The sequence below is a fragment of the Chiloscyllium plagiosum genome, chromosome 16 (genome assembly GCF_004010195.1).
Source record: "Chiloscyllium plagiosum isolate BGI_BamShark_2017 chromosome 16, ASM401019v2, whole genome shotgun sequence".
Taxonomy (NCBI): Eukaryota; Metazoa; Chordata; class Chondrichthyes; order Orectolobiformes; family Hemiscylliidae; genus Chiloscyllium; species Chiloscyllium plagiosum.
This window is the reverse complement of record NC_057725.1, coordinates 36,367,753-36,391,081: the sequence shown is the minus strand read 5'-3', so window position 1 is coordinate 36,391,081 and position 23,329 is coordinate 36,367,753. Positions and strand designations below refer to the sequence as shown.

The window sequence follows — 23,329 nt, the reverse complement described above, 5'->3', positions numbered from 1 at the left end:
TCTTTGCTGTCCATTACACCTCCAATTTTAGTGTCATCTGCAAACTTACTAACTATACCTCTTATGCTCGCATCCAAATCATTTATATGAATGATGAAAAGTAGTGGACCCACCACCGATCCTTGTGGTACTCCACTGGTCACAGGCCTTCAGTCTGAAAAACAACCCTCCACCACCACCCTCTGTCTTCTAACTTTGAGCCAGTTTTGCATCCAAATGGCGAGTTCTCCCTGTATTCCGTGCCAACATCCAAATTCTAAGTGTTAAAGCTTTGGTGATATTCTTTCCTCTTTTAAAGCAGTATTTTCCTTGAGGATATGTGCATTCCAGTTCTAGCATTGTCTCAAGGCCTCTTTATTGGCTTCTTTGGCAATGCTGAAAATCTGCCTTTTCCAGCTCGTATTCATGCTGTTCTAAAAGCAACCTTTGGTTAAGAATCTCTCATTTAAATGCCTGTGACTATAACTAAATATGAAGATCTTACTTTGAGATGCTCTACACTCAGCATGCTTAGTACATTCACCGAATGACTTGTGAGGGTGTGAAAATAAGTTTAAATAAGGTTTGGTCAGCACAGTGGCTCAGTGGTTAGCATTACTGCCTCACAACACCATCCACCTGGGTTCGATTCCACCTTCAAGCAACTGTCTGTGTGGAGTTTGCACGTTCTCCCAGTGTTTGCATGGGTTTCTGCCAGGTACTCCAGTTTCCTCCCACCATCCAAAGATGTGCAATTTGGATGGATTGGCCATGCTAAATTACCCAGAATGTTCAGGGATGTATAGGTGTTTTAGCTGTGTAGGGTTACAGGGATAGGGTGGGGGGAATAGGTCTAGGTGGATGCTCTTCAGAGGGTTGGTGTGCACTCATTGGGTCAAATGGCCTGTGTCCACATTGCAGGGATTCTATGGAAGATGCATCACAACTCTCACTCTTCTTCCTCTTCATTCTTAAAGTAAGTGGGTAAAAGCCATACTTGTATGGTCCCCTGCTGGCAGGGGAGAATTAGATCACTTAAGGGCCACTTCCCACTCTGCCACAATTTTCCAGACACATGGAGTTCAATATGGAAATGGCAATACAGAGAAAATCCAGGTGATTATCCTGGTTGGGCATGGAGGGGGTCCATCAATGATGTGCTTTCCATGTCAAGCAACCTAGCCCTCCTAGATGCTTCCTTCAACAGTCCTCTACTACCTAGTCCTGTGGGCTAAGGTGCTAGCTAATCTGACTCACTGAGGTAGGACTTCATCCCAACTAAGAAGAGTATGTCCTGCCTTCAGCCAATTAATAGTTTACACAGCATTATATAGCTCTGAGTCTGCTGTTACTGATAATGAGACAATCCTCGTGGATTCCTTGGGTGAGAGGGTGGAAAATCTGACCATCTGGAAAACCACACCCAGAATTTTTGAATTAATAAAGGAAAACATACCCAATGTGGCTAATTCCAGAGTGCAATTCTGAAGTGTGTCACTGGTTTGGTTGACCACAAGTACATCAAGTACTATATCATATTGATTAACATGTACATAGGCTTCTGCATACACTGGATCAGAGAAACCAGTCAGTTGTGTGACCTAAAAGAAAGGAAAATATAATTAATTCAATATTCCTTTCCAGAAGAGAGCCAACACTAAACCTTGCTAAAATAGAACTTTTGGTCAAAAGAGGTTATGGAGTATATTAGGATCAAAGTAAAAAAGGATCAGACTTGCATAAAACAGGATTGCATGTACAAAGAATGAACCATTATTTCCTAATCTTTGTTCATTGTTAACGAACTTGGAAATATTGCACAATTCTATCAGACACCATAGATCGTGGCACATAAGTCAACCTGGTGTATAAAATAATCAGGTAGGACTGATTCCTGAAGAAGGGCTTATGCCCGAAACGTCGATTCTCCTGTTCCCTGGATGCTGCCTGACCTGCTGCGCTTTTCGAGCAACACATTTTCAGCTGTAAAATAATCAGACTTTGTCGAGCCAAAAATCACATTTAGGCCAAAGCTTGACAGAGTAACCAACTCTTGTCACATAAGGAGTTGGCTTTAATTTTTCACCGGTGAAATTTATATTTTATTCTCTTTATATGTTGACACATTGGATCAAAGAGTCAATTTGACTTTTCAGATAGGTGATGGGTGGGAGTTTAAAATCTATCAATACTGAGCAGGTCATGTCTTGCAAATAATGGGTCCTCCAAAAAAGGAACAAAGCCAATTGAAATGAGCCAAATCAAACAATCAGTCCAGTCGTCTTCAGAACAGATGGTTGGTGTAGCACTTTATAAAATGAAGATGTCTAATGTTGCAGTAGAAGACTAAGATCACTCAGCTACAAAAGCCTTCATGTCAAAATTATCAAATTCCAGCAATTCATCATACAGTAGGAACAATGTCAGATGCAGCAGACAATGAATGTGAATGTAAAGGCATCCTGTAGAATCAATTAGCTCAGTAAAACAAATCACAATGTAATTTGAATTATTGGGGATTGCTTACTTACAACTTAAAATGATGACCATCTACTCCCACACCAGCAAATCAATCTATATTCTATACTGAAGTTGATCCACAGTTTTGGGATGATTTCGAGGCTTCAAAAGGTCAAATTACATTCTGCAATGTGGTACATACACTTTCAGTAAGAAAAGATGTTGCAGAGTCCCAATAACTACTCAACTAAAAATAATAGGGGACGAAACGTTTGCAACAAAAACTTCCAGCTCGGCGAACAGAACCACAGTAAAAAGAATAATATTGTCAAATTTTTTCAAAACTGATTTTGGCTGGTTATGTACGACAAACTACAACTTACTGCCATAACAATGGCAAGATTAATAGTGCTCATTGTTATTTATACTAATTGTTGCAGGACTATCAAACAAGGGCAGATGTCATCTAAACATACAATAAAAGATGTTGCCCAAGATGTGGTGTTCCACTGTTAACTTTGTGGAAAAAAAGCATCAAGTATACTGTTTTGTTATTGAAATGCATGAGCAGCATGAAGATGTGTGTTAGACATGAATTGACGAGCCACACCAAACTCAATCGAGTCATTTCTGTTGAAGTACACTTTTAGTAATGTCAGTCAACCCCTCTGGAACTGAAAATGAACTATGACAAAACAAGACCCTCAACCCTTCAGGTTTTAATTATTGGAATATTTAAAAAATGTATTTGGTTTAATATTCCATTTATTTCCATTTTTATCTCTCTCTTAATCTGATCTTAAAAATCACTACCTACATTTGGCATTGAATATACTAACTCTACACTTCCTTCTCAGAACTTGTGCTGTACCTATCCATCTGACTGGTTAGGGAGTTAACAGATACACACCATGTCCACTTCCATCCCTGATGACTGATTTCCCTCACTGAACTGTTGTCAACTCATACTTTCAGCAATGTATCACCCCAAAAAAGAAAACATGCAAGGCCAAAGCAAAGGTAGACATTGTTAGTTTCCAGAAGATAATACATGTTAAAGGGGGTTACATTGTGTGCTACTGGACACCATCAGTTTGCCCTGAAACTATAAATTATGGTTCCTCAAGTGAAACCATTTTAGGTGAACACTAACACTCAGCAAATCTGAGCTCTTTGGCACTCTTTACCATCAAGATAAAGCAAAGAACTTTAATAAGGGTAGCCATATTTTGATCAATTGCACAATGTCGCTTGGTAAAGAAGACCAAGCTTTTTCAGATGTTTGTGCAATACTAAGCATGTTATTATATAGATAATCACTGGTGGAATGCCACACAAAATCTGTGTTGCAGCACACAAATACATCAATGCTGAACTTTAATTGACAAGTTAAGGCAGTTTCAACTCAGATCTGTTACAGTTTCAAATATTCAAACAAGGTCAGGGCAAAGAACTGGTAAAACTGCTTGGTCATTATAACAAAAACTATCAGCAGGATACAATCTCTGTTTATGCACACTCACAAAATAGGTCTCAGCACCAGGGGAAACATTAGGCATCATGCCTAGATTGTAATAATAGGTTCATACAAATGTTTGCTTAATGATCACAAAAAGATGTGCATTTTCACAGTACCTTGCTGAGCTTGGATGTTAAGGGATCAGAAGTTTCTTTCCGTTGTGTGTTACCCATTGCAGCCAATAAGCTCAGCTGAAACTGGTCCTCCTTAGAGGTCATCTCATTCTTGGCCATCAGCTGCATAAAGGAAATGGGATCATCTGCCTGTACCAATACATTCCTTTTTTCAGACTGTTTCTAAATGGCAAAGAGGAAAGAATTTAAAGTGGTAAGTACTCAAAATAAATTTAAACAGCAAACAGGCATTTTTGCACCAGTAAAGTGACTGAGAGGCTCCCCATTTCTTTAAGAAGTCAACTACCAACACACACAATCCTAAAGTATTAATCATAGCTTGCTAGACTCCCTGTGAAAATAAGAGTTCTAACCCAGTCCAATCAGTTTTCACTGAGTGAAGGGCCACATTTTACCAGTTCCTTTGGTATGCAATGGAAACACAAAGGTTGAAGAATGTAGAAGAAATTATTTCCAAAACTTTCCAAAAGTAATTTTACATTGATCACACATTATAACAAGCATATACAAGCTATTAACAAGTGACATGTTTACAGGAACTTTAATGTAGCGAAACATCCAACACACTTCTCAAATAAAATCTGAAACATAACTATATAGGGAGATTTTAGGACAGGCGGAGGAGGTTTATGAAGTATTTCAAAAGAGGAAGAGATTTGAGAAAATTCAGAGAAGACTGCACTAACCCTTTGTTTAGCATGTGAAATATTTGCTCCGTGAAAATGGCACGCTAAACGATAAATAAAAATTACCATAAGGTGACCCATCATAAGGGTGGGTTACATTTCTCACTGGCAATAGTATTTAACCTGGCTGACTTCAGAAGTTCTTCCAGTCAGAGACCTGCTGTTTGCTCATTTAGCAATGGGGAGTGCAAAATGAGAGAGAAGTTACCAAGTCTAAGTTTCCTTCTCAACATTGCCAACATCCTGTTGATTAGTCGCAACATGGAGTCAGAGGGCGAATGAACTGGGGATGCAGTACTGTTATGACACGGGGTAAACCCTCACGAGGTAAACCCTCCTGCTTAATTTAAGACGAGCAACACAGAAAAGATTTATTCTGTACAGTAATCTGTAAAAAAAAAAGTGGCCAACTTTATTTCTTCAAATATAACAGAGAATAATTAACTAACCACTATTTACAACTTCTTTCTCGAACCTATTTTTTAGCTTCCCTTCCATGATACCAGTCCAATAAAGCGCCCAATTAAATTTTAATGCCTTGTCTTGCTGTTGCAAGTCTCTTAGCCTTTCAGGACTAAACACTTCTGTCTGACCCTCTGCCTGTTCAGGTTTTTCCTGCACCATAACATCAAACAAGTTGTCCACTAACTGAACCTCAACTCCTTCATCTTTCTCTTTACATTTGACTTCATGCAGTGACTTATGATAGTGGGATCTGATTACCACACAGTCTGGGAAAATACCAGGATATTTTTAACTCTCCAGTTTCTTGGTCTTCCTTGGGTTTCTTCAAAAGGGGTGTCACTCCCATCTTGGATCCTGCCAAATTATTCCCAAGAACAAGCTAAACTCCTAGAAATGACACTTTGTCAATCATTCCCACTGGAACTTCCCCAGTCTTGAGTTGGCACTCCAACCTGATCTTACTAGATTTCTGACCATCTATCCCACAAATTACCACACTCTCAGGTAACAGATCAGAAAGAGTGCATATTCACTCGTCCCTCACTATCAGCGACCGGTTAGATCCTGTATCTCTTAAAATTATGACTTCTTGTCCTTCTCCCCCTGTTCTCAGAGTAAACTTCACCCACAGAGGCGAAGTCTTTGCAGAGATTAGGCACTAACTCCATACACAGCCCCTGCCTTGGCTGTGCGCTCTCCTGCAGCTCCTCAGCTCTTCTTGGGGTCTCCTTTACTAACTTCATTAATGCCACTGGCTTGGCATCTTTTACCACATCTTTTCCCACAGTATCTTTCTTTCATGACCAGCACTGTGACTTTATGTGTCCCACTTTCTAGCAGTGAAAACAACTTTTCCCAGTACCCTTCTGAAACCACCGGCACTGTAATTTTCTGTGTCCCACATCATTACAGTGAAAACACAGGAGGCCTTTCACCTCCTTATCACCTTCTTGGGCTTCTTTAACATGTGGTAAAATCTTACCAGTGCGCTCGACCCTTAGTTTTGTAGGGTAGGATCTCCCTTTCTCCCAATTTCTATTCCCCATAGGATGAAATTCTGGCTGGAAAGTTGTCTTATGCACCAGCATGTATTCATCTGCTAATTCTGCTGCCCTTCTCACTTTCTGAACTTTTTGTCCCTCCACATGAATTTTTACCATCTCTGGAAGTGAGTTCTTAAACTCCTCCAACAGAATAATCTCTCAAGTGTCCTCGTTATTTTCAAAGCACGCACCCATCGATCAAATTGACTATGTTTAATTCTTTCGAACTAAACATAAGTCTGACCTGGTTCCTTCTTTGAACCGCTACCTGTATGCTTCTGGTACCGATTCATAAGCACTTAAAATAACCTGTTTAACCTCTTCACAGTCTCTTGACACCTCATCTGACAATGCGGCAAACATCTCACTAGTTCTGCCGACCAATTTAGTCTGAACTAGAATTACCCATAAATCCTCGGACCATTCCATCAACCAACTTTTCATATGAAATAAAGAAAGCTTCAACATTTTTCCATCAAAATGTGGCAGAATTTCGACATATTTATATAAATCACTACCTTCTCTTTTAATCTCCATCCTGTTAACTTGACTTTACTGACTAAGTTGCAACTTCTCAAGTTCAAATTTGCTCTCTTTTTCTCTCCCTTTCTTCTCTCTCTTTACTCAGCCAAGACATTTCTCTCTGTCTCTCTCTTTGTTTTTCTCTCCCTTTGTTTGTTTTCCCAACTCCACTTTCCTCAATTGTAATTTAAGTTTTTCTACCTCTACTGCACTTGCCAGTTCCTCTGACACACCTAAATGCTTGAGTAATTCCCTTACCATTTCAGCTTTACTTGTGTCCTTGGTTAAACCCAAATCCAATTTATTTCTAAAAGTATGGCCTTTTTCTTTCCTTCTAAACTTCCTTGGCAAATTTGAGAATCATCTTCACATCCCAGAACCTTTTCAGCAATTTTAAGAGCCGTTTCTCTCATTTTTAATTTAATCAACCACAAGTCACCGAAATGAAACAAATGATCTCACCTACGTTTTATTTAAAGATCTAGGCCACTAATCTGCAAATATTTAAATCTGCTGGGATTTTTATACACCCCCAATCTATTCAAATCTATCTCAACCAGTTCAAATCAAAGACCAGAGCCCCCAAACTGTTATAACACGGGGTAAACCCTCCTGCCTAGTTTAAAACCAGCAACACAGAAAAGATTTAGCCCATGCAATAATCTGTAAAAATCGAGTGGCTGAGAACTATTTCAAGTAAAAAATTAACAACTTTATTTCTTAAAATATAACAAAATAATTAATGAACCACTATTTATAACTTATTTCTCTAACCTATCTTTTAACTTCCCTTCTATAATACTAGTCCAAGTTGGGAGGAGCAGTCCTATTTGGAGCAAGGGGCAATGGTCTGACACTGCTTATGTCTGCATTTTCCCAAACCTGCATGCCCTTTTCACTATGGGTTGCCAGTGTCATTACATTCTTATTCAGACTACTGTGACAGAGAACTGTAACAGAAACTTGATATGATTACTGTTCACTCCTCATGTTTTGAGTTTTTAAAAATCAGCAGTATTTCACTGGCATGCATACTTGGTATTGTCAAATCTTACTTCCACTGAAGTTTTGTGTACTTCATAAAATATATTCACAGGATATTTTGTAGCAAAAACAATTACTCAGCATAACTATTAATATAACATATGGTAGACTTTTATGTAGTTGCCTTTTGAGTTTGCTTTTCCTCTTCCAGTTTTGCTGATAGCATTTGAGAGAGAGATTTTCTGCATTCTTTGTTGAAGATGTTGTTCATCAGTGGGGAACATTCTGAAAGGACTTTAAGACACAGTGAGATACGGTCCACGTCATCGTCTGTGATTGATTTCTTTGGGAGTGATGATTTACCAAAGTGTAAAATGCTGGCCATGATCAGCATGGCCTCTGCAGCAAAACTCTAAAAACAATACAGAAAAATGTAAGAAATAGGAGGTGTAGATCACACTGCCCATTGAACTGCACGGCCATTCAGTAAGTTATGTTAATTTCACTTTTTCATCCTCTTCTCATTTTTCTTAATGCCCCATGATGAAAAATCAAACAATTTATGTCTTATATACTTATGAACTGAGTATCACAGCCTTTCTGGGTAGAGGATATCAAAGATTCAAAGCACTTCATCAAACATTTTTGCTCTCTATCCAGGAGTTGCTTATGTAGACAATGCATAAATCTGCTCTGATAAATTATTGCATGTGTAACTGACACCCAAGAAAGGATTTGAAGCATGTTCATATCAATTATTAGGTCACACACACAGAAGTACCAGAGAGAATGTTATTCCCAATATTATACTCCATCCACCAACTTCTTGCCCTAACACTTATCTGTTCTGTTATCTTTTTGAGATTGGTCTCTCCTGCTCATATTCTAATGTTGCTACCTAACTCAATCATCAGAAAACTTGGTTATATTATATTCAGTACTCCTCACCCAGGTTACTGTTCTGGAATGCAAGTGCTAAAGATCAAACATTGATCATAGTATTACAAACTACTATCTGTTTAGATGTTCCATTTGCTGACTGCTCACCAACCCTTAAGCCAAGTTAAACAATTACCCCAACCTCACTGACCTTAAATGTGTGCATCAACCAAATTTCTGGCATTCAACTTCTTCTGGTACTGTTACCTATATACTGATACCTCTCATCTACTCTGCTCTCTTCTCAAAAACCTACAAATTTCCAAACTCTATTTACAATCTTGTAAAAAGTAAGTTCAATTCTTGATTTAAATAATTTCAGAGTCCCACTGTTAGCAGCGTAAACACCAAATTAATGCCACTGGTCCATTTTAAATGAAATAACTGCCTTCACTTAACACATTACATCATGTCTACAGCATTGTGTTGTGCCTCGGTATATTATGAACTTTCAGTCAAGACTTTCATATTTTAAAACAGGACACAAAGACTACTAAAATGGCCACCGCAAATCATATGATCTTTGCATCTGAGTTTCAGACAGTCCAAAGTTTCAAGTGAATACCTGGTTAAATATGGATATTCGCAGCCATCCAAGGAATTCTACATCCCTTTGTTTAAAGATAAAGCGACACAAAACAATGATAGAGGCTGGCTGGAATTCTATTTCTCCTTGGACTGAAAGGAATATTGAAACTCAGTGTCGAAGACAGATGTGATTAGTTCCTAATCAACCTTGCATTGCATTATAATGGTCTAGCTCATCCAATCTAGATTGTGTGCGCAAAAGGGCATTTTCTATGCTGTAGATCTCTATTACTCTACCGATCACTCTTACCTCCTGCGAAGAAGTGAAAAACCTGGAGAAAAGAAATTAAAGAACAAAAACTCTTGGCAAGCCAAAGGAAACTTTAACGAACCCTTAGGATGTTGAACTGCATTTTGCAGGTTTTCTCTTTCCACCCATAAAACCGATAATTTGTTTGTTTGTTCAAGTATGTTTATATAAGGGTACAAAGGGGTTAAAATATAACTAATGTAGCAATATGTTGATAGCCTGCACCTGTTTGTGGTTAGAATGTATTTATGTGTAGTAAACAGAATTTAAGTACAGGAAATTCGCCAGTGTTCTCTGCAAATGTGATTCCAACAGTCGGACACTCTGCATACTTTGATTATATCATTAATGTTTGTGGCAACTCAGGTGTCGCATGGCTTCCAGATCAGTGCATTTTCTCAAGTAGGTCGTAATACAACATTTATGCCACAAGTTTCTTGTCACCCTGCCAATCTTGTTTCCTTTAAATTAAATCAATGTTATTTGCCTGAATTGCTTCTGATGAGTTCAATATTTTAACCACTCTTTAGATAGAAACACAGAATGGTTACAGTACATGAAGTCATTCAACTCATTATATCCATGGTAGCTTTCTGATGGCACAACTCAGCTAAATTTCTTTTTTCCATCCTTTTCCCAAAGCTCTAAAATATATTTCATCCTTTGTTTCATTGTCATGCATCTTAAACCAGTGCCCTCTGGGTCTCACCTTGTCTACCAATAGTAATGATTTCTCCCGCTCTACCCTCTACAGACCCCTAGTGACTTTTCTGTGCCTCTGTCAAATTTGCTTTCAATCTTCTCTTATGCGAACACTCCGAGTTTATGAAATCTGTTTATGCAGTGGATGCTTCCTGTTCCTGGAACAATTCCTGTAAGCTTATCTGTAGCCACTGGAACACCTTTACATCTTTCCTAAAGTGTGGTGCTGAGAACTGGGCATAATGTTCCCGTTAAGGCTAAAACAGTTTTCCATAAAGATTCATTCTATGTCCATCCTTTAGTACTCTCTGCCTCTATTTCTAAAGTCCAGAATCCCACATGCTTGACTAATCACTTTCTCAAACTATTCAGTCACCTTCAAAAGTTTGCACACACAAGCCCCTCATTTCTGACATTCTCTTTGGAATCAAATCCTTTACTTCAGATTGTCAGTATGTACTCTTCCTAATAAATCTTATTTTTTCACAATGATCTGCTTCAAATTTCATCTGCCAAGTGTCTGTTCATTTAAGCAGCATGTCTATATTCTCTTAAAGCCTATCATTCTACTACTTACTTCTAGATTTTGTGTTGTTAACTCAATCAAGTTAGTTAGAAACAATTCACCTTTAATACATCGAAGTTGGTTTGCCTAAACATCGTGCATATAAGGAAGATCAGAGAATATGCCAACACCTGTCAAATTTACACTATTACTTCCATCAGTAATCTAGGATGTTTCTGATCCAATGCAAAGTACTCATGTAATACCTCAGCCATGCTGTGCCTCAACATTTAAATCCCTTTGCTGGTCTCTAATTGACCCTAGTCACCTATCATATACCCTCTTATTCCGCTTCATCTCTTCCACAATTGCATCAGGCATCCAGGGTCTCTGGTTTTGTTTGTTCTACCTTTTCCCATTATGAAATAAATAACTTATTCCTGTATTCTTTACTGAATTTCTAAGTGACTACAATAGATTCATAGTCCTTTATTATGGCCTTCGCCAGAAGTGGAAATTTGTTGTCCAGTTCTACCCGATAAAACTCTGTCATGATTTCAAAGGGCCCTATCAGATCATCTCTCTGTTCTACTTTTCAGGAAAAAGAATCCCAGCTTGTTCAGTCCTTCCTGATAGTGGTAACGCCTCAGTTTGATACTGTCCATATCCTTTTATTGTATATTGCTCATACCTTCATGTCTTTTTATAAAGGTGGAGACAAGAAATGCTCATATAAAATTAAGAAAAAAGTAAAGTGTTCAGATGAGATGTGAAGGCTCAGTTAGGGTGACTGAGAATTTTAAGGTAGCCAGGAAAGACCTAAAGAGAGCGTTAAGATGAGCGAGGAGGGGACATGAGAAGATGTTGGCGGATAGAATCAGGGAAAACCCTGAAGCTTTTTCTAGGTATATAAGGGATATAAGAATGACTAGAGTAAGATTAGGGCCAATCAAGGACAGGAGTGGGAAGTTATGCATGGAGTCCAAGGAGATAGGGGAAGTGCTATTTGGAAAGAGACAATGTTGTCAGGGAGAATATTGAGAAACAGGTTACCAGCCCAGATAGGATTGAGGTTCACAAGGAGGTGGTGTTAGAAATTCTGGAAAGTGTGAAAATAGATAAATCCCCTGAGCCGGATGGGATTTATCCTAGGATTCTCTGAGAAGCCAGGGAGAAGATTACTGAGCCTTTGGTCTTGATCTTTATGTTGTCATTGTCTACAGGAATAGTGCCAGAAGATTGGAGGATAGCAAATGTTGTTCTCTTGTTCAAGAAGGGGAGACAAATCTGGTAATTATAGACCAGTGAGCTTTACTTCGGTTGTGGGTAAAGTGTTGGAAAAGGCTATAAGAGATAGGATTTATAATCATCTTGAAAGGAATAAATTGATTAGGGATAGTCAGTATGGCTTTGTGAAGGGTAGGTTGTGCCTCACAAACCTTGAGTTCTTTGAAAAGGTGATCAAACAGGTGGATGAGGGTAAAGCCACTGATGTGGTGAATACAGATTTCAGTAAAACGTCTGATAAGGTTTCCCACGATAGCCTGTTGCACAAAATACGGAGGGATGGGTTTGAGGGTGATTTAGAGATTTAGAGCTGAAAGTAGATGGAGGGTGGTGGCTGACGGGAAATGTTCATCCTGGAGTTCAATTACTAGTGGTGTACCACAAAGATCTGTTTTGGGTCCACTGCTGTTTGTAATTTTTATATAAGACCTGGATGAGGGCATAGAAGGATGGGGTTAGTAAATTTGCAGGTGACAGTTATGGATAGTGCAGAAGGACGTTGTAGTTATAGAGGGATATAAGTAAGCTGCACAGCTGGTGAGAGGTGGCACATGGAGTTTAATGTGGAAAGGTGTGAGGTGATTCACTTTGGAAGGAGTAACAGGAATGCAGAGGACTGGGCGAATGGTAGATTCTTGATGTTGTAGATGAGCAGATAAACCTCAGTGTCCATATACATAGACCCCTTAAAAGTTGCCATCCAGGTTGATAGGGTTGTTAAGAAGGCATCTGGTGTGTTCTCTTATTGGTAGAGAGAGAGTTTCGGAACCATGAAGTCATGCTGCAGCTATACATAGACCCCTTAAAAGTTGCCATCCAGGTTGATAGGGTTGTTAAGAAGGCATCTGGTGTGTTCTCTTATTGGTAGAGAGTGAGTTTCAGAACCATGAAGTCATGCTGCAGCTGTACAAAACTCCGGTGCGGCCACACTTGAGTATTGCGTACAGTACTGGTCACAGCATTATAGGAAGAATGTGGAAGCTTTGGAAAGGGTTCAGAGGAAGTTTATCAGTATGTTGCCTGGTACGGAGGGATGGACTTACGAAGAAAGATTGAGGGACATGAGGCTGTTTTCATTAGAGAAGAAGGTTGCGAGGTGACTTAACGGAGGCATATAAGATCATCAGAAGGTTCGATCAGGTGGACATTGAGAGCATCTTTCCTCAGATGGTGACGGCCAGCACAATTGGGCATCGCTTTAAATTGAGGGGTGATAGATATAGGTCAGATGCCAGAGGTTTTTTTTTAGTCAAAGAGTAGGTGGTTGTGTAACGTACTGCCTGCAACAGTAGTAGACTCACCAACTTTACGGGCATTTAAATAATCATTGGATAGGTATATATCAAAACAAAAACTCAGTGCTCTAGTTATGGATAATCAAGATTCCAAAACTCAGTGCTCTAGTTATGGATAATCAAGATTCCACACAGGCTCAAAATAACTCTGCTCTTCAATTCTATCGTTCTAGAAATGAAATCTAGAGCTAGGTTTGCTAACTTGCACCCTTACGTTTGGTGATTTTTGTATCTGCACTCAGACTCCCAATTAGACTCTTATTTTCCAAACAGGATATGGCTTCCGTGAACTTCCTCTCAAAAGCATGAGCTCAGACTTTTTTATATTGACATAAATTTGCCCATATTACAATGTTGTCACAATTTACTATATTCTGTCTTTAGCAACCAACAGTCATCCAATTTCATGTTATTCAGAAATTCGTAAATTGTACTTCTGAGTCCAGAGTTCAAATTGTTAATACAAATTAGTCAACAATAATGGTCCCAGCATTAAGCCCTGTCGAGCACAAGTGCTCAAATCAATCCTCTGTTCCACTAAATTTAAGTTGTCACAAGTATAATTCCCTGTCTGACCAAATCAAATTGCTGTTGGCTTACCCATTTAATAACGCTTCCCTGGATTTGCCGCACCTCGTTTTTTGAATTTCCACACTCTATAATAGGAAGCTACTGGCTGTGTCTGCATTAACAACTTAACTGTCTGCATACTCCTTGAACATGAATCAATGTGATCAATTTCTAACTTCTCAAGACCATTAAAATGCCGAAGTTAACTGATGCATTTTATAATAACTTAGACATGAATCAATATTCACTCAACAACTCTGAAATCCATTTTTAAGCTTGTTTCCATTTACCTGTTTCACTTAAATACAAACACAACAGAAGTAGCTTTCTCACTTTCAAGTCATATTTTCAAACGTAATCTCAATTATGACTTACATTCTGTTTCTTCTTGTCTTGTTGAAGTGCCACGTAACGCAAAGCTATTTTGGTTAGCGTAGTTGCAAGAGCACCAGCCACAAAGAAGTCCCCATCTAGTAGGAACCCTCGCAAGGGTGGTCTTTAAGAAAGTAGGAAAACATTTTTTTAAAATTCAGGTAACTTTATGATAAAATCTAGAATTGCAACATGTTCAATAATATATTTATGAGCCATACATTGTAACTTTGATTTTTACAATCCTACTATCATTCAACATAAAACTCTTACTACCACACCTCCCCCAATTGTTTTGTGTGGAACTACTACTGTGCCAATAGGATAGATTTTAAACAGGTCTAATAATTCATAACTGGGTATGCATGATGTACTATGAGCCATCAGCAGCAGAACTGTGGCTGAATTCAATCTGGCCTAACATGTTGTCCACTCCACCACAATCAACAGCTGGACGACCAACCCTAGTTCAATTAAAGATGCAGGAGGTCAAGCTCAGAGTAGCAGTAGGCATGCCTAAAAATTAGTTGTCAGCTTGGTGAAGCTGTAACACAGGACTTCTTGCATACTAACTAGTAGAAGCTGCATGTGGTAAACAGAATCAATGGATCAGATTCAAGCTTTGCAGTCTTGTCACATTAAGCTCTGAATGGTGATAAACAATTAAACAACTAACAGCAAGAGGAGATAGCACAATCATCCTCATCTTACAGATGGAGAGCCCAGCACAGTAGTACAAAAAACAAGGGCTGAATCATCAGCCAGAATCACAGACGCCAGTTTTCAGGCAATTTAATTCATCCACGTGATATCAAGAAACCGAAGGCAATGGAAATGCAAAGGCTATGGCCCCTGACAACATTCTGGCAAAAATACTGAAGCCTTTGCTCCAGAACTAGCTGTGACCCTAGCTGTTTCAATGAAGTTACAACATTGGTACCTACCCAGCAATATGGAAAGTAGTCAAGGTTGTTCCTATACACGAACTACAACAAAACCAAGCTGGTCCATTACCACATTATCAATTTACTGCAGCAGCTCAAGGTGGCAGTTCAGCAGCCTACTTAAGGGCAATTCAAGATGGATAATAAACGTTGGCCTTGTGAAATGCACAACCCGTGAATGTATTGGAAAAACTGTGCTGATAGTATCCATTGCCACAAAAGGAAATTAACCACATGCTGGGCAAGGAAAAATACAGGTCCATTTATGAAGGTGCTTTTGTCTTAATATGCAAATGAGAGAGAGGTAATTGTCAGTTTCAGTCCCAAAACAAGTATTTGTCTCTATTTAGCCAACTGCCAGTTTTTAACACCAGTTAAAAAAATTCAAACATTACCTATCTTCTTCCTTTTTAGAAGGCCTTGTGCTAAGGGCACTCTGTGTTGCATACGTCCCCATTTCTGTCACAAGTTTTTGTGTTGGAATCACCTGAACATCACCATCAATCTTCAGCTCACCAGTTTCTTTCTTTATCTCAGACTCAACTATTGGAATCTATTAATATGGGAGGCAATGAAAAATAAGCACAACATCTATGGTTGGAAAGTGTCAATATAAGTCTTGCAAGACAGTTCAATTAAATCAATTTAGCAATTTTGGATATTTCAGTGTTCTTAGGGCTGCCACATGAATTTCATGTTAATGAGAAAATAATCCTTTATTGACATTCTTCAGATTACTTTCTTCAACATCAGGGCCACTTCTGTGCAACACTAGGATCATTTTTATTTTTCATTGACGGAATTTCTTAAAGCAGTTCCATTGCGGGAAATGAAAGAATGGCATTTTTCACAGAACCGACATTTAAAATAATCTGTACAGGTCAGGAATCCTATATTTAAAATCTCAGGGCCATCTAGATTTTGAAGAAAAGAATTTTTCAGTCTTTGCGTTCACCACAGTCCATTCAGATCCTTTGCAAAAAAACTTCACTTAACCCAAAAAGAGATCTAAAAACAAAACTTTTCTTTCCCCCAAAGAACCCGAACTCAGCACATTGACAGGTGTGTTCAGGTCTGCTTCCAAATAGACCTGCAGATTTTAGGTCTTTTCGATATTTGAACATACTAATAATGGATACCATACCTGCACATGCTAATTTAAACATCAATGCATAACCTAAAATGTTTCAGTAGATGCTATTAGTTTTGTTTTTAAATTGCTGCATACAGATATTACTTAATTATTCACAATCAGGTTTTGGTAAGGAAAACCACGTTCATCTGACAGATTCTCTCAACCCTTCTACAGAGGGCATGTTTTGCAATTTATTTTGAGAATGCTGGGATACAAAGCGATGAGGGTAGTGTAGCATTTTGAGCAGAGTTGAGGTTGTGCATAACCTATTTACTATTTTGTCTATGGTATTGGGAAAAGTAACCAAAGGGAGGAGGAAAAGAAATTCATATATTCGAGACATACCTCACCCAAGGATCGACGAACCTCAGTCATTACACTCTGAATATCCTCCTTGGAGCTACAGTACTCGCCCAAAATCCAGAGAGCTCCCCGGTATATCCTGTGAGAAACAAGAAATAAATACACAAAACATTGAGGACTGTAACATTAATCTGAAGTAGTTAAGGTCTGATCAAATGCATGGGCTTTCTATTTAAGAATTCTACTTCTCTTCAGCAAAATATTCTACATATTAATTTTACAAATAGAATAAATTGAACACAATTTCATGAGTGAACTAAAACTAAACTTGGGTACCTTCAATCAGAAGACTCAAAATAACAGCAATCCTGCAAGTCAACCAGATGTCAGCAACCTGCTACTGACACGTGAACAAACAAGACAATTTCAGAGATAGATGGCAAACTGCATTCCTAGGAAGGCTCGACCTGAGATGCAGGATAGATGGCAAATCATGAGACAGTCCTGAAAATTCCAGGACAACTTATTCCCCTAATCATACAAAGTTAGGGATTATAGAGGTTGTATTTAGATTCAGTTTTGCTGATTGGATTCAGTTTTGCTGATTGAATGCAGTAAACCCAAGATTATACTTCTGTTCAACCACAACTTTCACAACCTGCTAATATAATCAACAGCTTGTAACCTTATAATAAAACTAAACTTGAACAAAAGATGAAAATCAAATATACAAGAGTGCCAATGTTTTTTTTTTGGCAGCCAAGATGTACTTTCTGGGACATTGTGCCTTCTTACTTGACAGATTTGATGGCATGGAACACCTCCAGCATCTTCTCAATGATGATTGGTCGAAGTTTATCAAAACTCTGAATAGCTTCTCGCACAAACTCGAGAACATCAGCAGCAGCCGCCTCATTACTGTCACTGAGGAATTCCATCAGCTACGGAGACATAGTACAGGTATTATTAAAACAGTAAATATCAAAAAATACAAGTGATACATGCTTCAAGTCCAGTCTTACAACAAACATAGCTGGAAATCCATTGTTGTTTTCAACTGTATTTAAGAATAACTTGTATTGTCGGAAATCGCCACATATCTCTTCAAGAACCAATAATGAAATCAAACTAAGAGTTCATTCATACTAGCTGAGTTGTGAAGCACTGTTTAAAACAGATGAGACATAAAACCAAAGGATTTAAGAAATACTTGGCATTGCATTGAGTTGGCACATCTCAACAGGGTGACAGTACAGCCTTGTGTGGATTTCAGGAGAGCGGAGGAAAAACACAATCAGTCAAGCTCCTGGCTCTTCAGCTATTGAGCTGACTGTGCAGCACTGATGAGAATGAGATCAGGTTCACCTACACATACTCTCACTTGTAACTTATTTCACACTCAAGATAGTTCATCAACTCTGATGAGGCTCGCACGTGAAATGTACCGCATTTGCATTAGGTACTGGACAATGCAATGTGTCTCAAAACTATACCTCATTATAAGTCAAAGCAGTAAAGGCAGGAAGGGAAGAACATAAATGAATTATGCTCACTTACCACAGGGATAACATTTTCAGCCATGTCTGGAAAACGGACACTGCACGAATGGAGTGTTCTGACCAGAAGCTGCCGGTACTTGTCTGTGTCTTCATGTTCTGATACATCATTTGTTTTAATTACTTCCTTCTTGAGAACTATGACAAGCTGTGGGACAATATTAAACAGCAAGCTTGCTGTCAAATACAAATTTGACATGAGAAGCTCATATTAAATAAAACTACTGAGATAGTAGGTGGTCATACCTCTTCAACGTTACGTGATGAAACAAGATCCAATGCTAAGTGCAACGTCTTTTTGCGTACCTCCAAATCTGGAGTGCTCAAAACTCGGAGGACATCCATCACCAAATCCTGAAAGGTACATTTTTAAACTCAACTAATGCAGGGGGAAAAAAAATCATTATTTTTAAATTTCAAAAACTCTCACCTCTGAAAGAAGGCGAGTCATCAACCAACCTTATGGTCACATGACAGTAAGCTTTAAAGTTTTGTTTCCAAAAAGATTGGGACTAATTCCATGACCCAAAATGAACCATGTCCTACATATGTAATTACTAACAGCTTTACCCAAATCAGACAGTCAAATTCAAATGCAAAAGGTGGAACCATGTTAAAAATACACTATGTAAACCTTTCTATTAGGAATCTTTCTGCCTTCTTGATAACTAAGAACATAAGTTTCACACGGGAAACTGAATATTCTACCATTAAAAATGTCTTACTGCAACTCCAAAACTAATTACTTTAAGTGGGATATTACTTATTTATTTTTACTACCTGTTGTCCTGTTCATTCCTCTCATGGTTTTTTTTCGCAAATGTTTTGGATTCTACATTACAAATGCATTGTTGCTTTTCTGCTGTAACCTCGACACATAATATCATCCCAGTAAATCTCTATTTTATGACCTTGGCCTCCTTCCCAAAGTAGATGCCAAAGGGTGGCACTGCTTGTTTGGTTTACTACTTCCTTCACAAAACCAAAACAACTTTGCTGGAACATTATACTTGATTTAATTTTTTCATCTAAAATTTCAGGTTTTGAATGCACATCCATCTAAAATCTCAGATTTTAACATTTCCAGTGATACCCTCAGCTTCTCTACTCCTCTTAAGGTTTTTGAACACATGTATTTCACTCAATTTGCTCAAATAAAATGCATCACTTCATGCTTCTGGAAAAAAATAGCAAAGCAAGACAGTTGGTGCAAGAAAAAGAATGGGCATAAGAGATGGTACATAAGCAAAAAAGAATGAAAATCAAGTGGCTGCAAACAAAATGATCTTCAGGATGCTCAAGTTAAAAAAAAAACACATCACAACTTCAAGTTACCAGTCTTAGGTTTATTACCTGCAGCACCCTCTCATGCGTAGGATGCTCCCGGAGATCGATCAGGCGATCAAGAACAATTAGCTTGACATTGTTATCGCTCTCTTTAATAATCAAATCAATATAGCACTGTGCAGCAGCCTAGAGAAAGACAAATGAAACATCTATTCATTTTTTATTTCTTAATATGACATGTTGAGATTCTTCTGTCACATACATATATCACATTTCTAAAAATTAGTTTATGCACATATTGCTTTGAAAGTGGTTCCCTAGACCAGGAGTAGTCAGGTCAAAGAACAGACAATAGGTACAGGCGTAGGCTATTCTGGCCTTCGAGCCTGCACCACCATTCATTATGATCATGGCTGATCATCCTCAATCAGTATCCTGTTCCTGCCTTATCTCCATAACCCTTGGTTCCACTATCCTTGAGAGCTCTATCCAACTCTTTCTTAAACAAATCCAGAGACTGGGCCTCCACTGCCTTCTGGGGCAGAGCATTTCTCACACCCACCACTCTCTGGGTGAAGAAGTTTCTCCTCATCTCTGTCCTAAATGGCCTACCCCTTATTTTTAAGCTTTGTCCTCTGGTTCGGGACTCACCCATCAGCGGAAACATGTTTCCTGCCTCCAGAGTGTCCATACCTTTAATAATCTTATACGTTTTCAATCAGATCCCCTCTCAGTCTTCTAAACTCAAGGGTATACAAGCCCAGTCGCTCCAATCTTTCAACATAAGATAGTTCCGCCATTCCAGGAATTGATCTCATGAACTCCATCAATAGCCAGAATGTCTTTCCTCAAATTTGGAGACCAGACCGGCACACAATATTCCAGGTGCGGTCTCACCAGGGCCCTGTACAGCTGCAGAAGAACCTCTTTGCTTCTATACTCAATCCCTCTTGTTAGGAAGGCCAGCATGCTATTAGCTTTCTTCACTACCTGCTGTACCTGCATGCTTGCCTTCATTGACTGGTGTACAAGAACACCCAGATCTCTTTGTACTGCATCTTTACCTAACTTGACTCCATTTAGGTAGTAGTCTGCCTCCCTGTTCTTGCCACCAAAGTGGATAACCATACATTTATCCACATTAAACTGCATCTGCCATGCATCTGATCACTCACCTAACCTGTCCAGGTCACCCTGTAATCTCCTAACAACCTCATCACATTTCACCCTGTCACCCAGTTTTGTATCATCAGCAAACTTGCTAATGTTAATATTAATACCAACTTCTATATCATTAATATATATCGCAAAAAGCTGCAGTGCCAGCACTGATCCCTGCAGTACCCCACTGGTCACCACCTGCCATTCCGAAAGGGAGCTGTTTATCACTACTCTTTGCTTCCTGTCAGCCAACCAATTTTTAATCCAAGGCAGTACTTTGCCCCCAATACCATGTGCCCTAATTTTGCTCACTAACAACATACAGCAGAACAAAGAACTTATTCCTCCACGGGAAATGTGGACATTTTTATACACATGTTTCAGAACTGTATAGTTATTATACTTTGGCAATAAACTGCTTACTGACAATTAACTTGGGTTTTGCCACAGCGATTTAGTTTCTAACCTCGTTACAGCCTTGGAATTCAAACAGCCAAAAGCGTTGAACTCTAGAGATGTGGTGAGAGAAGGTGAGTGACAACCCTTGTTATTAAGGTAGAATTTATTGAGCATAGATTCCTGACAAAACTCGTGTCAGTGGGAATTGAAGGAAACCTCTCCAGTAGTTATACGGAGTACATAAGAATATGGTTGTGGCCATTGGTCAATGATCTCAGCCCCGGGTCATCACAGGGGCTCCTCAAAATAGCATTCTAAATCCAGCTGCTTCAATAGCCTTCTCTTCATCATGAAGCAGAAGTGAAGATATTCACTTACAACCATATAAGTTCAATATCATTTACAATTCTTCAGATACTGAAGCAGTCCATATTCAAATGGAGCGTGACCTGGACAACATCCCAGCTTGGGTGATAAGTGACAAGTAACATTTGTGTCACACAAGTGCCAGAAAAGGACATTCTCAAAGAGAGAATCTAAATTTTTTTTTGACATTCGATGGTATTACCATCACCAAATCCAGGATTCTGTGTAATCCAAGATGGAGCCGGGAAACATTTCTGGCTGTAACAGCTGCTCCTTTTTTCTCGGATTCTAGGAGCACAGAGAGAGAGTGCGCGACCGAGTGAGCGCGCGAAACTGACAGAGCGAAACTGACAGAGCGAAACTGACAGAGCAGTGAACCTGCACAGTTACTACCTTTGCTGTTTGAATTCATGCATCAAAAGATATAAAAGAGACCAAAGGGGCAACTTTTTCACGCAGATGGTGGTACGTGAATGGAATGAGCTGCCAGAGGAAGTGGTGGAGTCTAGTACAATTGCAACATGTAAAAGGCATTTGGATGGGTATATGAAAAGGAAGGGCTTGGAGGGATGTGAGCCGGGTGCTGTCAGGTGGAACTAGATTGGGTTGGGATACCTGGTCAACGTGGATGGGTTAGACCGAAGGGTCTGTTTCTGTGTTGTACATCTCTATGACTCTATTACCAACACCATTGGGTTACCACTGGCTAACAATTAAACTGGACCAGCCACATAAATACTGTACTAATAAGAACAGAACAGAGGCTAGCAACCCTCCCATCTTCCCAATGCCTGTTGACCAGTCAGAAGACACAGGTCAGGAGCATGGTGGAATAGTTTCCACTTGCCTAGATGGTGCAGTTTCAACACCACCTAAGACAAAGCAACTCACTTATTTGGTACCTCATCCACCATCTTCAACACCTACACACAGTTACAACAGTGTGCATCATTTACAAGATGCATGGCCAGAACTCACCCACTTTCCTTCAACAACACCTGCTGAACTTGCATTATTTATCATGGAGGTGGAAAAGGGCAGACAATGTGTAGGAACACCATCACCTGCACGTTCCCTTTCAAGCCACTTATCATCCAGACTTGGAACTACATTGCTGTTCCCCCAGTACCATTCAATCAAAACCTCTTTCTAACAGAAGATGATTTGCTGACACCAACCATTAAGGATAAATTCCGACTGTGCATGGTCACCTTTGTTTTTAATTGGGCATATGCAATGTAAAGACAACTTCAAAAATAAAATTTGAAATTCTACTTGAATATTTTTCTCTTCATTATGTACTTGTTCATTGTTTTCTCCGTTTATAAGGATTGTTCGATTTTTATCATTCTTTACTTCAATGTGTTTCAATGATTTTGTGACGACCACGTATGCTCCCAGGTACAGCAAGCGCAATTTTCTAACAGCACTGAGGGTGTCCCACACCCCAATAGCTGCAGTAGTACAAAAAGACAATATAGAGGAACCTCTATTATTCGAATATCAATTATCCAAATATCAGATTATTCGAAGGAGATCTCAGGGTCTTGATAGAAACATTACAAAGAGCTGATCGCATCTTTTGTTTACAATGGATTCACTGAAGTGGTACAGAGAACAGTCCTGGACATCAATGGGAGCCCAGGCACTGTCTCCAAATGACTGACCTCCTGCCCGATCTCTCTCCCCCAACACTTTCCCTGGAGTTCTACATAGTGGTGAATCCTAAACCTCTCTTCCCCAAATATTCTCTCTAACATTGTCCTGTACAGAGCAGAGGTAGAACTTGTCAAAACGTTGTGTCCGTCTGTGTGTGCAAGCTGTTTGGACACTTATTCCCACAAAGGTAGCAGCAGTCCTCCTGTTGATGGCAGTCCA

At 39.1% G+C, this 23,329-nt stretch overlaps 1 protein-coding gene across 4 annotated transcripts in view; it reads right to left on the bottom strand.

Moving 5' to 3' along the window:
* The window catches only part of copb1 (COPI coat complex subunit beta 1), a 48,391-nt gene that overhangs the window by 8,527 nt on the left and 16,535 nt on the right, over window positions 1–23,329 (bottom strand). For all 4 annotated transcript variants that reach the window (XM_043705815.1, XM_043705814.1, XM_043705816.1 and 1 more), the window contains 10 exons: window positions 19,592–19,711; window positions 18,485–18,592; window positions 18,240–18,386; window positions 17,478–17,623; window positions 16,725–16,821; window positions 15,640–15,797; window positions 14,304–14,424; window positions 7,977–8,204; window positions 4,075–4,254; window positions 1,436–1,580 (listed from right to left, as the gene is read on the bottom strand). In XM_043705815.1, coding sequence (XP_043561750.1) covers window positions 1,436–1,580; window positions 4,075–4,254; window positions 7,977–8,204; window positions 14,304–14,424; window positions 15,640–15,797; window positions 16,725–16,821; window positions 17,478–17,623; window positions 18,240–18,386; window positions 18,485–18,592; window positions 19,592–19,711 — 1,450 coding nt within the window. The remainder of the gene's footprint in view (window positions 1–1,435; window positions 1,581–4,074; window positions 4,255–7,976; window positions 8,205–14,303; window positions 14,425–15,639; window positions 15,798–16,724; window positions 16,822–17,477; window positions 17,624–18,239; window positions 18,387–18,484; window positions 18,593–19,591; window positions 19,712–23,329) is intronic.